Source organism: Musa acuminata, chromosome BXJ3-9 (assembly GCF_036884655.1).
Source record: "Musa acuminata AAA Group cultivar baxijiao chromosome BXJ3-9, Cavendish_Baxijiao_AAA, whole genome shotgun sequence".
Classification (NCBI taxonomy): Eukaryota; Viridiplantae; Streptophyta; class Magnoliopsida; order Zingiberales; family Musaceae; genus Musa; species Musa acuminata.
In genome coordinates, this window is record NC_088357.1 from 90,343 (window position 1) to 103,894 (window position 13,552).

General features: G+C 37.5%; 1 protein-coding gene across 7 annotated transcripts; it reads left to right on the forward strand.

The window, feature by feature from the left end:
* The first annotated feature begins 74 nt into the window (after positions 1–74).
* LOC103996673 (casein kinase 1-like protein HD16) lies at positions 75–12,901 on the forward strand. Of its 7 annotated transcripts, XM_065168200.1 has the most exons (19): positions 75–648; positions 1,671–1,892; positions 2,530–2,756; positions 3,504–3,720; positions 4,410–4,611; positions 6,259–6,514; positions 8,581–8,658; positions 8,741–8,810; positions 8,898–8,937; positions 9,265–9,359; positions 9,476–9,542; positions 9,726–9,855; positions 9,936–10,143; positions 10,235–10,377; positions 10,454–10,628; positions 10,723–10,813; positions 10,916–11,021; positions 11,247–11,397; positions 12,554–12,901. In XM_065168200.1, the coding sequence occupies exons 8-13, from the start codon at positions 8,768–8,770 to the stop codon at positions 10,122–10,124; spliced, it is 564 nt and encodes a 187-aa protein (XP_065024272.1). In that variant the 5' UTR covers positions 75–648; positions 1,671–1,892; positions 2,530–2,756; positions 3,504–3,720; positions 4,410–4,611; positions 6,259–6,514; positions 8,581–8,658; positions 8,741–8,767; the 3' UTR covers positions 10,125–10,143; positions 10,235–10,377; positions 10,454–10,628; positions 10,723–10,813; positions 10,916–11,021; positions 11,247–11,397; positions 12,554–12,901. The 7 variants fall into 7 exon arrangements, with proteins under 7 accessions (XP_065024272.1, XP_065024271.1, XP_065024270.1 ...); XM_065168199.1 differs by lacking the exon at positions 12,554–12,901 and having other exon boundaries at positions 10,454–10,632; positions 11,247–12,547; XM_065168198.1 differs by lacking the exon at positions 12,554–12,901 and having other exon boundaries at positions 11,247–12,547.
* Positions 12,902–13,552: the final 651 nt, after the last annotated feature.

Below are 13,552 nucleotides of genomic sequence, written 5' to 3' on the forward strand. Positions count from 1 at the left end.
GGGATATTACAGTCGACGAAAGCTCTTCAAATTTTGTTTTTCCCTCCAACTTTTGTTTTGTAATTAAAAAACCAATGCCGCAATTTTTGTTTTCTTCTCTTCCCGTAATAATACCCACCCCCGCCCGCCTCCTCGTCTTCCAAAAAGCCACAGTCTCCTCTCTCTCTCTCTCTCTCTCTGGTCGTTCCCGGAATCCAAAGTCTTTTTCCCAATCTTTCCGAATCCAAACCCTGCCTCCATTCCTTCTCGGAGACGATATCCGGTCCTATTTGTCTTCCCTTCTCTGAGCGCGATCGAGGGCTCTCGTCTTCCTTGCCGTAATCCGTCTCGCAGTGTCCACCTCCTCTTCGACCCTTGGTCGAGGGGATTCGCGTAGGGTTTTGAGGCATTGCGTCGGGTCGATGAAAGATGCCGGAACGGGCGCAGGCAAATCCTTTGGACCAGGCTGAGAGCCCGAGCACCAAACGGAGGCGTTCAGCGATGCAACAGCAACTGGTGGATTAGAAACCACCGCTGACTAGGGCCGCCAAGCGGAGGGAGGAGGTCCTGCTCGCAGATGACCTCATCGAGGGGGGAGGATTAGACACGGAGGAGAACCGGGAAGAGATTCGGGAGCTTCCCGGTAGGGAGGTCGCACCTCTCGCTGTGGTGAGACCTTTACCAAAAGGATTTGATAGTGTTGTGTTGTACATCGGGGTTGGATTGGTCCTACGACCTGTATGTTTTGGGGTTTTGTTTTGTTTTCTTGTCTTACACTTGGTTTATGGCGAAAAGGTGCAACTATTCTGTTCAAATCTAAGCGCTAGTTTCCCGAAAAATATGATTTCCATTATGTTCTCTTAATTTGATTCTGCATATGTCTGTTTATGTTAGCACTGATCTGATAGTTTCGTTTGCATGCATCCACTCTCTTGATTAATGCCACTAAGATATGACTAGCATTGCAGGTTTTAAAAACAAGTGGAAATATGTGAATAGGTAGGATATCTTCTACGTAATATCTGTACAAGCATACCATTCCCTGGTACTCTCAATAAGGGTTATCATTCTTGCATCAATTAAAACCCATAACAGGGTCTGGTACTGATTTTGATTATGTTATCTTACTTAGATATTGTATGTGGCTTCTGTGTTTACGTTAGCACCGATCTGATATATTTGTTTTGCATGCAACCACTCTCTTTATTAGTACCATTAAAATATGAAATTGCATGTCAGGTTTTAAAAAAAAAAAAGAATTGTGTATAGGTAGGATTTTTTCTGTCATATCCATACAAGCATACCGTTCCCTGGTACTTTCAATAAGGCTTATGATTCTTGCATCAATTAAAGACTATAGTTGAGTATGGAACGTCTTACAATGCAGGCACTTGAAATATATCTGTGCAAAAAACTTGGTTATAATGGGCTATTATACAAATGGGTATGGGATTATATAAGAAGAAATCAAACAGTGTTTAGTTTTTAGAAAAATATTGACAGGCTTAGAATAAGTAAAAGCTCATCTCAATACTCAATTATCATACTTTGCAGCCTGGCCATTTGTTGACTGATATCAGCTTGCTTATATCTTATAATGTGATGTTAGAGAATGTATAAGTTGTCAGACATGGGTGCATGCTATTTCATTTTATTATCAGTTGTGACATGTGTTAAGGGGATGGACACAGGAAAATCCAGTGGTTCGTGCTGAGAGGCCAAGCACCAGTTGGAGGCAGGTGGTGAGGACACATCTATTGATGGATTACAAACCACCGTTGACTAGGGCCGCCAAGCAGAGGGAAGAGATCTTGCTTGTGGAGGGCCACGTAGAGGGGGTTGGATTTGGGGTGGAGGAGAACCAGGAAGAGATTCGGGAGCTCCCTGTTTGTGAGTTTGTCCCTCTCGCTGTGGTGAGACCTTTCTCCCAAGTATTTATTAGTTTTGTGTTGTGCCTCGGTGTTGGATTGGTCCTATGAGCTGTAAGTTTTGGGGTTTTGTTTTCTTTTCTTGTCGTATACTTAGTTTATCCCCAAAGGTGCAGTCATTCTGTTCAATAAGGTTTTGAAAAACACCTTATGTGTATACTTAGTTTATCTCAGATTTTGAAAAAAATAGAATTATGTGTATAGGTAGGATTTCTTCTGTGTCATATCAGTACAAGCATGCCTTTTCCTGGTACTTTCAATAAGGTTTATCATTCTTGCATCAACTAAAGACCATAATTGAGTATGGTACGGTTTACAATACAGACACTTGGAATATATCCGTGCAAAAAGCTTGGTTATAATGGGGCATTATACAAATGTGTATGGGATTATATAGGAAGAAAGCAAACAGTGTTTAGTTTTTAGAAAAATATTGTTAGGCTGATAAGGAGTAAAACCTCAACTCGATACTCAATTATCATTCTTTGTAGCCTGGCCATTTGTTGACTGATATCAGCCTGTTTTGTAACTTATATTGTGATATTGGAGAACATATAAGTTGTCATACATGGATGCGTACTATTCATTTTATTATGAGTAGTGACATGTGTTAAGGCTCCAGGTACAGGTAAATCTGGTGGTCCATGGTGAGAGGCCAAGCACCAGTCGAAGCGGGCGGTGAGGAAACATCTGTTGATGGATTACAAACTACCGTTGATGAGGGCCACCAAGCGGAGGGAAGAGATCCTGTTCGCGGAGGGCCACGTAGAGGAGGGTGGATTTGGGGTGGAGGAGAACCAGGAAGAGATTTGGGAGGTCCCTGTTTGTGAGTTTGTCTTTCTCACTGTGGTGAGAACTTTCTCCCAAGTATTTGTTAGTTTTGTGTTGTGCCTCGGTGATCGATTGGTCCTACTAGGTGTTAGTTTTGGGGTTTTGTTTTTGTTTTTTCTTGTCGTATACTTAGTTTATCCCCAAAGGTGCAGTCATTCTGTTCAAATCTATCCTCTAGTTTCATGAAAAATAATATCGATTATGTTATCTTGCTTAGATTTTGTATTTGTCGTTTCTGTGTTTATGTTAGCACTGATCTGATATATTTGTTTTGCATGCAGTCATTCTTTTTATTATCACCATTAAAATATGAAATTGCATCTCAGATTAAAAAAAAAATAGAATTATGTGTATATGTAGGATTTCTTCTTTGTCATATCAGGACAAGCATGCCATCTCCTGGTACTTTCAATAAGGTTTGCCATTCCTGCATCAACTAAGACCATAGTTGAGTATGGTATGGCTTACAATGAAGGCACTTGAAATATATCTGTGCAAACAGTTTGGTTATAATGGGACATTGTACAAATGGGCATGGGATTATATAGGAAGAAAGCAAACACTGTTTAGTTTTTAGCAAAATATTGTTAGGCTTATAAGATGTAAAACCTCATCTCAATACTCTGTAGACTGGCCATTTGTTGACTGATATCAGCTCAGCTTGTTTTCTAACTTATACTGTGATATTGGAGAACATATAAGTTGTCAGACATGGATTCATACTATTCATTTTAATATCAGTAGTGACATGTGTTAAGGTGCCAGGCACAGGCAAATCCAGTGGTCCATGGTGAGAAGCCGAGCACCAGTCGGATGTGGGCAGTGAGGAAACATCTGTTGATGGATTACAAACCACCAATGACTAGGGCTGCCAAGCGGAGGGAAGAGATCCTGCTCGTGGAGGGCCGCGTGGAGGGGGGTGGAGGAGAACCAGGAAGAGATTTGGGAGCTCCCTGTTTGTGAGTTTGCCCCTCTCGCTGTGGTGAGAGACCTTTCTCCCAAGTATATGTTAGTTTTGTGTTGTGCCTCGGTGATCGATTGGTCCTACTAGGTGTAAGTTTTGGGGTTTTTTTTTTTTTTTTTCTTGTCATATACTTAGTTTATCCCCAAAGGTGCAGTCATTCTGTTCAAATCTATCCTCTAGTTTCATGAAAAATAATATCGATTATGTTATCTTAGATTTTGTTTATGTCGTTTCTGTGTGTATGTTAGCACTGATCTGATATATTTGTTTTGCAAGCAGCTTTCTTTTTATTAGCATCATTAAATTATGAAATTGCATGTCAGGTTATAGAAAACAGAACTGTGTGTACTTTCAATCATTGTTGCATCAATTAAAGACCATTGTTGAGTATGGTACGTCTTACAATGCAGGCGCTTGAAATATATCTGTGCAAAAAGCTTGGTTATAATGGGACATTATACAACTGGGTATGTGATTATATAGGAAGAAGGCAAACATTGTTTTGTTTTTAGAAAAATATTGTTAGGCTGATAAGGAGTAAAACCTCAACTCGATACTCAATTATCATTCTTTGTAGCCTGGCCATTTGTTGACTGATATCGACTTGTTTTATAGCTTATGCTGTGATATTGGAGAGCATTATAAGTTGTCAGACATGGATGTATACTATTCATTTTATTATCCGTAGTGACGTGTTAAAGGGCCAGGTGCAGGCTAATCGTGTGGTCCATGGTGAGAGGTCAAGCACCAGTCGGAGGCAGGCGGTGAGGAAACAACAGTTGATGCATTGCAAATGACCACTGACTTGGGCTGCCAAGTAGAGGGAGGAGATCCTGCCTGCAGAGGGCCGTGTCCAGGTGGGTGGAGGAGAACTGGGAAGAGATTCGGGAACTTGTCCCTCTCACTGTGGTGAGACCTTCCCCCAAAGTATTTGTTAGTTTTGTATTGTGCCTCAGTGTTGGATTGGTCCTATGACCTGTATGTTTTGGGGTTTTGTTTTCTTTCTTGTCTTATACTTAATTTATGCCAAAAAGGTGCTTCCATTCTGTTAAAATCTATCCACTAGTTACATGAAAAATGATTTTGATTATGTCATCTTGCTTAGATTTTGTATATGTTTCTTCTGTTTTTATGTTAGCGCTGATCTGATAGTTTTGTTTTGCATGCATTCACTCTTTTGATTAGTACCACTAAGATATGTGTATAGGTGATTTTGTCTTTCTCATATCTATACACGCATATCTTTCCCAGGTACTTTCAATAGGGTTTATCATGCTTGCATCAAGTTAATGACCTTAAATGGGTATGGTTTGGTTTAAATTGCAGCCACTTGAAATATATTTGTGCAAAAAGCTTGGTTATAATGGGCCTTTATACGAATGAGTATGGAATTATATAGGAAGAAACCAAACAGTGTTTAGTTTTCAGAGATAATATTGGTAGGCTTAGAAAAAATAAAAGCTTATCCGTATACATACTTTGAAGCCTGGCCATTTGTTGACTGATGTCAGCTTCTTTTATAACTTTTAATGTGATGTAGAACATATTAATTGTCAGACTTGGGTGCATACTATTTCACTTTGTTATCAGTAGTGACACATGATAAGGGGCCAGGTGTAGCCAAATCCAATGGTCCATGCTGATAGGCTGAGCGCTAGTCGGAGGCAGGTGGTGAGGAAACAACAGCCTTTGGATTACAAACCCCCGCTGACTAGGGCCGTGAGCGGAGGGAGGAGATTATGCTCACGGAGGGCCATGTCGAGGTGGGAGGATTGGGTGTGGAGGGGAAGCAGGAAGATATTCGGGAGCTCCCTGGTAGGGAGTTTGTGTCTCTCTCTGTGGTGAGACCTTTCTCGAAACGTTTTGTTAGTTTTGTGTTGTGCCTCAGTGTTTGATTGATCCTACGACCTTGAAGTTTTGGGGTTTTTGTTTTCTTTTCTTGTCTTATACTTAGTTTATGCTGAAAACGTGCAACCATGCCAAGTAAATTTAAGCACTGGTTTCATGAAAATGATTTGCATTATGTTGTCTTCCTGTGATTCTGTATGTCTGTTTATGTTAGCACTGATCTGATAGTTTTGTTTAGCATGCTGTCACTCTCTTGATTGGTACCACTAAGACATGTGTATAGGTAGGATTTCTTCTTTGTCATATCTGTACAAGCATATTATTCCCAGGTACTTTCAATAGGGTTTATCATTCTTGTGCATCAATTAAAGACCTTAATTTGACTATAGTACGGCTTAAATTGCAGGCCCTTGAAATATATTTGTGCAAAATGCTTGGTTATAATGGGACACCATACAAATGGGTATGGAATTATATAGGAAGAAAACAAACACTGTTTAGTTTTCAGAAAAAGTATTGGTAGGCTTAGAAGAAGTAAAAGCTCATTTCAATACTCAATTATCATACGTTGCAGCCTTGCCATTTGTTGACTGACATCAGCTTGTTTTATAACTTATACTGTGATGTTGTAATAAATATAAAATTTCAGATATGTAGATGCTATTTCATTTTATTATCAGTTGTGATGTGTTAAGTGGCTGGGTGCAGGCAAATATTGTGGTCCATGCTGAGATGCCAGGCACCAGTCGGAGGCGGGCTGCGACGGAACAGTGGCTGGTGGATTACAAACCGCCACTGACTAGGGCCACCAGGCGGAGGGAGGAGATCGTGGTCACAGAGGGCCATGTCAAGAGGGAAGGATTGGGCGTGGACTAGAACCATGATGAGATTTGGGAGGAGATGTATGACTACCATAGTGGGCTGACAGATAAGCTCAGTTTGGGAGTTGGCATCTCTCTCACTGGTGAGACCTTTTTCCAAAGTATTTGTTAGTTTTGGATTCGTCCTATGACCTGTAAGTTTTGGTGTTTTGGTTTGTTTTCTTGTTTCATACTTAGTTTATGCTGAAAAGGTGCAACTATTCCATTCAAATCTATCCACAGTTTTATGAAAATTGATTTTGTTTATGTTATCTTGCTTTGATTTTGGATATGCCAGTTCTGTGTTTGGTTTTGTGTTTATGTTAGCACCGATCTGATAGTTCTGTTTTTGCATTCAGCCACTATCTTGATTATTACCACTCAGATATGAAATCACATGTCAGGTTTAAAAAAATGGAAATATGTATAGGCAGGATTTCTTCTTTGTCATATCTGTACCAGCATACCATTCACTGGTACTTTATCATGCTTCCATCAATTAAAGATTATAATTATAGTTTTCAGAAAAACTATGCGGAATAAAGAAGTAAAAATTTGGTAGCCTTAGAATAAAACACTATGGTTTTCAGAAAAATATTGGTAGGCTTAGAATAAATAAATAAAAGCTTATCTCAATATTCAATTATTATACTTTGCACCTTGCTCATTTGTTGACTGATATCAGCTTGTTCTGTAACTTATAAAACATTGCACTTTGGCCATGCCGAAATCTCTCTACAAATTAAACTTTGTTAAGTATTGAGATGAAGATCAGTGAAAATTTATCTAGAACAATGTTGTCATGGGGCGCACTCAATTATCCTAGGCAACAAACTTGCCTATGCAACAAATGGCCAGCCTGCAAAATATAGCTTGTTCTCAATATTCAATTATCGCCTAGGCAAACACCCGAGTGTCCCATGACAACATTTTTCTATATTAGCATGTATTTATGAAACATTGTGAAAAATTCATTTTCCTAGATTTTGCCTCATTGGTGTTGCATTTTTATATGTGCTCTTACATATTTGGGGTTACAGTGTTGGTTCTTCTACTATATTCAATAACTCATGTTTCTATATTCTGATAAAAATTGCACTTTCTATAATGTGCCCATATTTTACAAGCATCACATATTTGCTAAGAAGTTCGTCAGCATTTGTTCTGTTAATTATATATATATATATATCACAATATTATTTGAAAATTTCTCTCTTGAGGTTGATCTTAAGTTCAACATTTGTTTATTTCTTGTTTCTCTTTGTTTCTATGAATTACTTCAACTTTCGAGGGTTAAATGAATCCACCTAGGTGTCGAGAGCGCATTCATATTCTTTTTTTTATTTTCTCCCTTAATCTGTGGAACACATTTTTTATTGCTGTAATGTATATTTGTTAGTTCATGCACAAGAAATCCAATCTTCAAAAGTGACAAGCAACATAGTTGAAAATGATGAAATAACCTTAGCATGAATAATAATGAAGTCCTTACTTGTTGACAAGGCTATTGAGTTGCTAAATACATGTTGAGTGCATTTTCTGGTTCTACCTAATTGTTGGATAACTCACATGTTTTGACAAATGTGTCCTAACTTGTGAGCTGTCCAAGGGAAACCATCATGTTGAAGCCTGGAGAAAATGACTGAAAATGAGTTACATATGTAATGCAGTTTTAAGCTTCACTTCAACTATGTTATGAAGATTACTTGACAAATGAGTAGACTTTTTATAGACAATAGATTCCTGTGTTTCATGGGCAAAAAATATAATCCAAATCAGGTATACTAGCATAATAGATCAATTACGCCTAGGTACACCAACATCCAGCAGCTTACAGTTTGTTCCAATCAAATAACGCCAAGTGTTTCTTTAGTTACAGTTTGTTCCAATCAAATGTTGATCATTATTCGATCCTCTGTTGACGGGAGCCTCACCGAGCGATACTTTATTTTTTTATGAATTCATTACATATTATCTAATAATTTTAATGTTATCCTTTGATGTAACAGTTTAAGAGTAAGTTGTCCATTACATTTCACTTGAAGTCAGTAGCATCATGTGATAAAGTATTTTGTTGCAAAAGAGACATTTGTTAAATATGATTACAGGAGTTATTTTGCAGGAATTTTTTTAAAGATATTTTTTTTAAAATATCTTGTTTCTTCTGCAGTTTGTATCTGTAACTTGGATTAAGTTTGAGCGCCGGGGCAGCAAAGGATGCAAATATGGTCCACCTTATGAATGGCAGGTTTATGAGTAAATCTCAATGATGTTGATTTTTTCAGAGGAAATCACTTTATTTTTTTAATTTTATGAGTTTCTGTCTGTAGCATGCTTGGTGATATTCATGGGGTGCCATGAGTCCATTACAAGGGTTTCTTTGTGGACTATTATATTATGGTACTCGAGAGTTTTTTATGCTATTCTTTTTTAAAAGTTCTTGTAAATTTGGATGTTTTCATAATTACATGACATAAAATTTTGCAGATTATGGATATGCTGGGACCAAATCTGTGGGATGCATGAAGTAAGAACTCGTGCACGTATGCTATGAATTAAATTATGTTCCATGGGATAATGTATTGGAACTTTGTAGCATGACAACTTTTATCTCACAATTGATGCTCAATGTCCATAGAAATTGTTGCACATATTGCCATGGAAGCAATATCCATACTTGAGAATATACATTCGAAAGGGTAGAAATTTGTTGGTTGCTTATTGAATTTAGTTGTTCTTTTATCTGTTGAGAATTGGTAGTCTTATAGTCAATATGATCTTTGTGCATTGTCAACCTTTTTCCAGTCACCATTTCTTTTGTACTTTTGATGATCAATGCTATTTTAAATGTCAGTTTTGTGCATGGGGATGGAAAACCTGAAAATTTCTGTCTTGGGCCTCCTGGGACTTACGAAGAAAAAAAACTCTTTCTTGTTGGTCTTGGTTTAGGTATTTTAAAGACTTGCATTTGACCTCTACTTTAGCTTGGGAGTAGATGATTTACATTGTATTTCAGCAACTTTATCACAATAGGATCATTTATTAAATTCTTAGCTTCTGTACAGCCACTAAATGGAAGGATAGCTCAACAAGTCTGCTTGTTCAGTATGATCAACGGCCAGATGTTTTCAGGTAATTGGTTGCCCATCCCTTCTCAGCAAAAATTAATAAAAAACTTATAAATCACAAATTATATGTTTGATGTGTTTTATTCTAAAGTGAAGCTATTATGTTTCTGTTATTGCAGAGGGACACAAATTATATGTTTGATGTGTTTTATTCTAAAGTGAAGCTATTATGTTTCTGTTATTGCAGAGGGACAGTGCGCTATGCTAGTGTTCATGCTCACCTTGGGAGGACAGCAAGCCGGAGTGATGATTTAGAATCCCTTGCTTATACACTAATGTTTCTTCTCCGTGGTCGTCTACCTTGGCAAGGGGATCATGTACAGTCACTTGTACCTCTTAACCGCTCCTGTGGTAGTTTCATTTTTCTTCTCTCACTCCTTGTTTGTGGTCCTGATAGGAACAAAACAAGCGTTACCTTTTCTGCAAGAAGATGACTACATCTCCAGAGGACCTTTGTTTCCTCTGCCCACAAGCTTTCAAACAATTTCTCGAGTATGTGGTCAACTTGAAGTTTGATGAAGAATGTAACTATGCAAAATGCATCTCTCTTTTTGATGGCATTAGTCTTAGATATCGGGCCAATTAACACTGATGGAGTTGAAAAGGTATGCCAATCTCATCTGTTTGCATTATTTGATCAATGCAGTTATTCTTGCTATTGTTATGCTAATCTTAGTTTGTTTGCATGTTATGAAGCTTATGCATCAGGTGGCTCAAAAGAGAGGCCATCTAACGATGGAAGAAGAGGATGATAAACAATCCAAAAAGAAGCTTAGGTTGGGAATGCCTGCCACACAATAGATTAGTGTTTATAATGCATGGCGACCTATGAACCAAAGGTTCTCCGGAATGCATATTTGCTTTTGTCAGATTGTCAGATAAGAAGAATTTCTTATATCGATTAATATGTATTAGGTACCACTACAGTGTTGCTGATATGATGATTGCACAATATATCATGATTGGAAAGCAAGATGGTTTGTTCGTCAGTTGTGTAGCATCATGTTTAAATCGATGGGCCATTGTTATGGATTCTGGCACTGGTTTCACTGCTCAAGTCTATGAACTATCTGAACAATTTCTTCCTGATGTGAGTACGTAGATGCTCACTACATATTTTTCCTCACACTTCAACAGTGAATTCAATAGTTTCTAAAACATTGACACCTCTATTCTTTTTCAAGGATTGGATAAATGAACAATGGGAGGAAAAGTATTATATTAGTGCACTAGCAGGTGCAGACAATGGTTGCTCTTTGGTGGTAATGTCCAAAGGTATGCAGTATTATGTTATTGGCTTTATCTCTTTGCTGATTTTATTATATGTATGCAGTATTCACAACAATCTTGCCAAGTTAGTGAGTTCTTTCCGTTTAGGTGGATCAAGAAAAAGTGGTCTGAGGGGTCTTACGTCACTTCTATTGCGATAGCTGGAAATAGATGGGCAGTTGTCATGTCTCGTAATGCAGGCTTCTCAGATCAGGTCATTTTCTTTTACGTTTCATATCTAGAGGAGAAAAAAGAGTGAAAATGTTAAAAATAAGGAGATGAGGGTGGTATTTTATGCTTGAAGGATTGGGAAAGATAAGGAGAGGAGAGTGGTCTTTTATGCTTGATGGATTGTGTAACTGTAGTTGTAATTAGTTGTAACGGACTTCAACTGGATTTTTTGGATTAAAAAATCATTTAAATTCTTCTCTGTTTTCAGGTTGTTGAACTTGACTTCCTTTACCCTAACGAAGGCCTTCATCAGAGATTGGGGAGATGGTTAACGTACAACAGCAACTGCCGCAACATCTGACCAAGCTGCTTTTATACTTTGTGTACCTGGTAGGAAACCAGACAACAAAACACAAGAGGTACTCAGAACATCTGCTTTTCCATTTTTGGATATCAAGGTGCGAGCCATCCAATCATGTCTTGAGATCATTTCCATTAGTTTCTTTGCTAATGAATTATTTACTTAAAGGAGAAGCAGGCAAAAAATCTTTGTTGCATCTCTGTGTTATGGACGCACAGTTTCATGAACTTGTCTTATGTTGGAATTATTAAACACTACTTACTGCCATATCATCTTGATTTGTTTTTGGAGCCATGATGTTCTTGACCTATGCTACAGCACCTTTCATCTCTACTCTTGGTGATGGCTAGCACACATTTATTTAAAAATTTTATTGAATATAATATGATAAATTTATATTTTTAATATATGTAATATTTATTTAAAAATAAAATAATATTTTTATTTAAATTAATAAGTAAATAAATAAAATAAATAAATAAATATTTGTATATAATCTTACAGAAAATTTATATCAGCTGGATATATAATAAATAAATCATGTAATTATAAAAGTAAATACAAAATAATTTTTAGAGCTTATGTTCCCTTTTGTCGTTTTTAGAATTTTTTAACTACTAAGGTCTAACTGTGTATAGAATCATAATAAATTCAAGCAATTTTTATTCTATTGTGTGACCAATAACTCTACAACCATCAATGTTTAGTGCAATTTTTTTATTTGGTTCGTCAGTTTCTTGAATCTTTGTGTACAAGTTGCAGTTCCTTTAGGTTCTGGACATTGGTATGTAATGGGTTCTAACTTGTTCTGTATAACACATTGCGTGTCCTGATGTTTACATTATACTTTGATGGCATGTACTTGGACCATGTTATTGTTGGTCATTCGAGTAGATGCAGTAGATACTATAAATATGGTATTGCTTATTGTTATATCTGCAAGTTCTTGTAAAAGAAAAGTTTTGTAAACTTGTTGAATGATAATACATGTTCTTTGCTTTTTATATGCCAAAGCAGTGTTGAATTGCGTTTATATGTTTTTCCAAACTTATGGTAGTGACACGGTTCAGGTGCGTTCAAGTTAAGCAACCCATAAATGCAGAAAAGAGTGCATGACTATCGTGTCACTACCATAATTTCTTATAGACCCGACCCTAATTTCTTATAGTTATTTTATTATCGTCTCACTGACGGGTCTGTCTTGTTTGTGACAGCAGCATTGGTTTCCCTAGATGATGCCACATGATCAAAACTAGTGTTGGTAGAAGACACAAAATATGTGCTATGTCAACTTATCTGTGATTTAATTTGCTTTTGCTACAGTTTCAAAATCAATTAAGGGTTCCTAGTTGATCTTCATCCTCCAGTCTAAGATATTTTGAAAACCATCAATACCTGAGAAACGAGTCTTTAAAGGGTTTCATATACGTAGTTTTGTATTTATTTAGAAACAGTCTGTATTTTTAGTGAAAGAATGTGACTTTGGATGTCATGATAAATCTGTATTTTCAGTGTATGGCCGACATTAATTTGTTTCCGTGGAATGGAACCTTTTTGCTCGAGTGAAGAAAATGCTGATATTAATTTGTTTACGTGGAATGCAAGGGCACACCGATCCGCAATTAGACGCGTTTCCCTTGGCAGGAAACGCTTTGAAATGAATACAACAATTCAGTTCGTTACCCGTTCCCTTACCCGGGTCTCGAACCGGATACCCATTGGGTCCCACGTGCTGCCTTGCGGTTGTAAGGGCGTAATGCTTGTGCCTATGTAAGTAACATCATCCTTTTCAGAAGAAGCTTGACCTTCATAATGGTGTTTTCATAATGTAAGTCGTCGAAGATTCCAAGGAGAGTTCGCGATCGGAATGTCCCAACCCCATCACTACTTTGTAAGTACGGTGGCCAGACGCGATAATATCCTTGATGAGAAAAATATTAATAATAATCTGGAGCTGCAGACAATCACCAGTTAGGAGAAAATATAAATACCTGGCGCACCACCTTTAAGCCGCATGTCTTTCCCTCCAATTTCCAACCCTTGCTTTTGCTTTTGCTGCAACCAGTAATCACCAGAAAAAGCTACCTGAAACGAACGGAAGAGCCTTTGCCAAAACCCTCTCTCTCTCTCTCTCTCATCAGTAATACAAATGTAACAGAACCTACTTCCGCAAGGATACCTATGGAGAGAAACTGAAAGAAAAGAAGTGATGC

Bases quoted from the DNA above. Each gene is read 5' to 3' on its own strand.
- LOC103996673 (XM_065168200.1), top strand. From the start codon at position 8,768: ATGAGTCCATTACAAGGGTTTCTTTGTGGACTATTATATTATG. The intron at 9,360-9,475 runs GTATTTTAAAGA...GCTTCTGTACAG, and splicing joins TCTTGTTGGTCTTGGTTTAG to CCACTAAATGGAAGGATAGC. The intron at 9,856-9,935 runs GTACAGTCACTT...TGGTCCTGATAG, and splicing joins TACCTTGGCAAGGGGATCAT to GAACAAAACAAGCGTTACCT.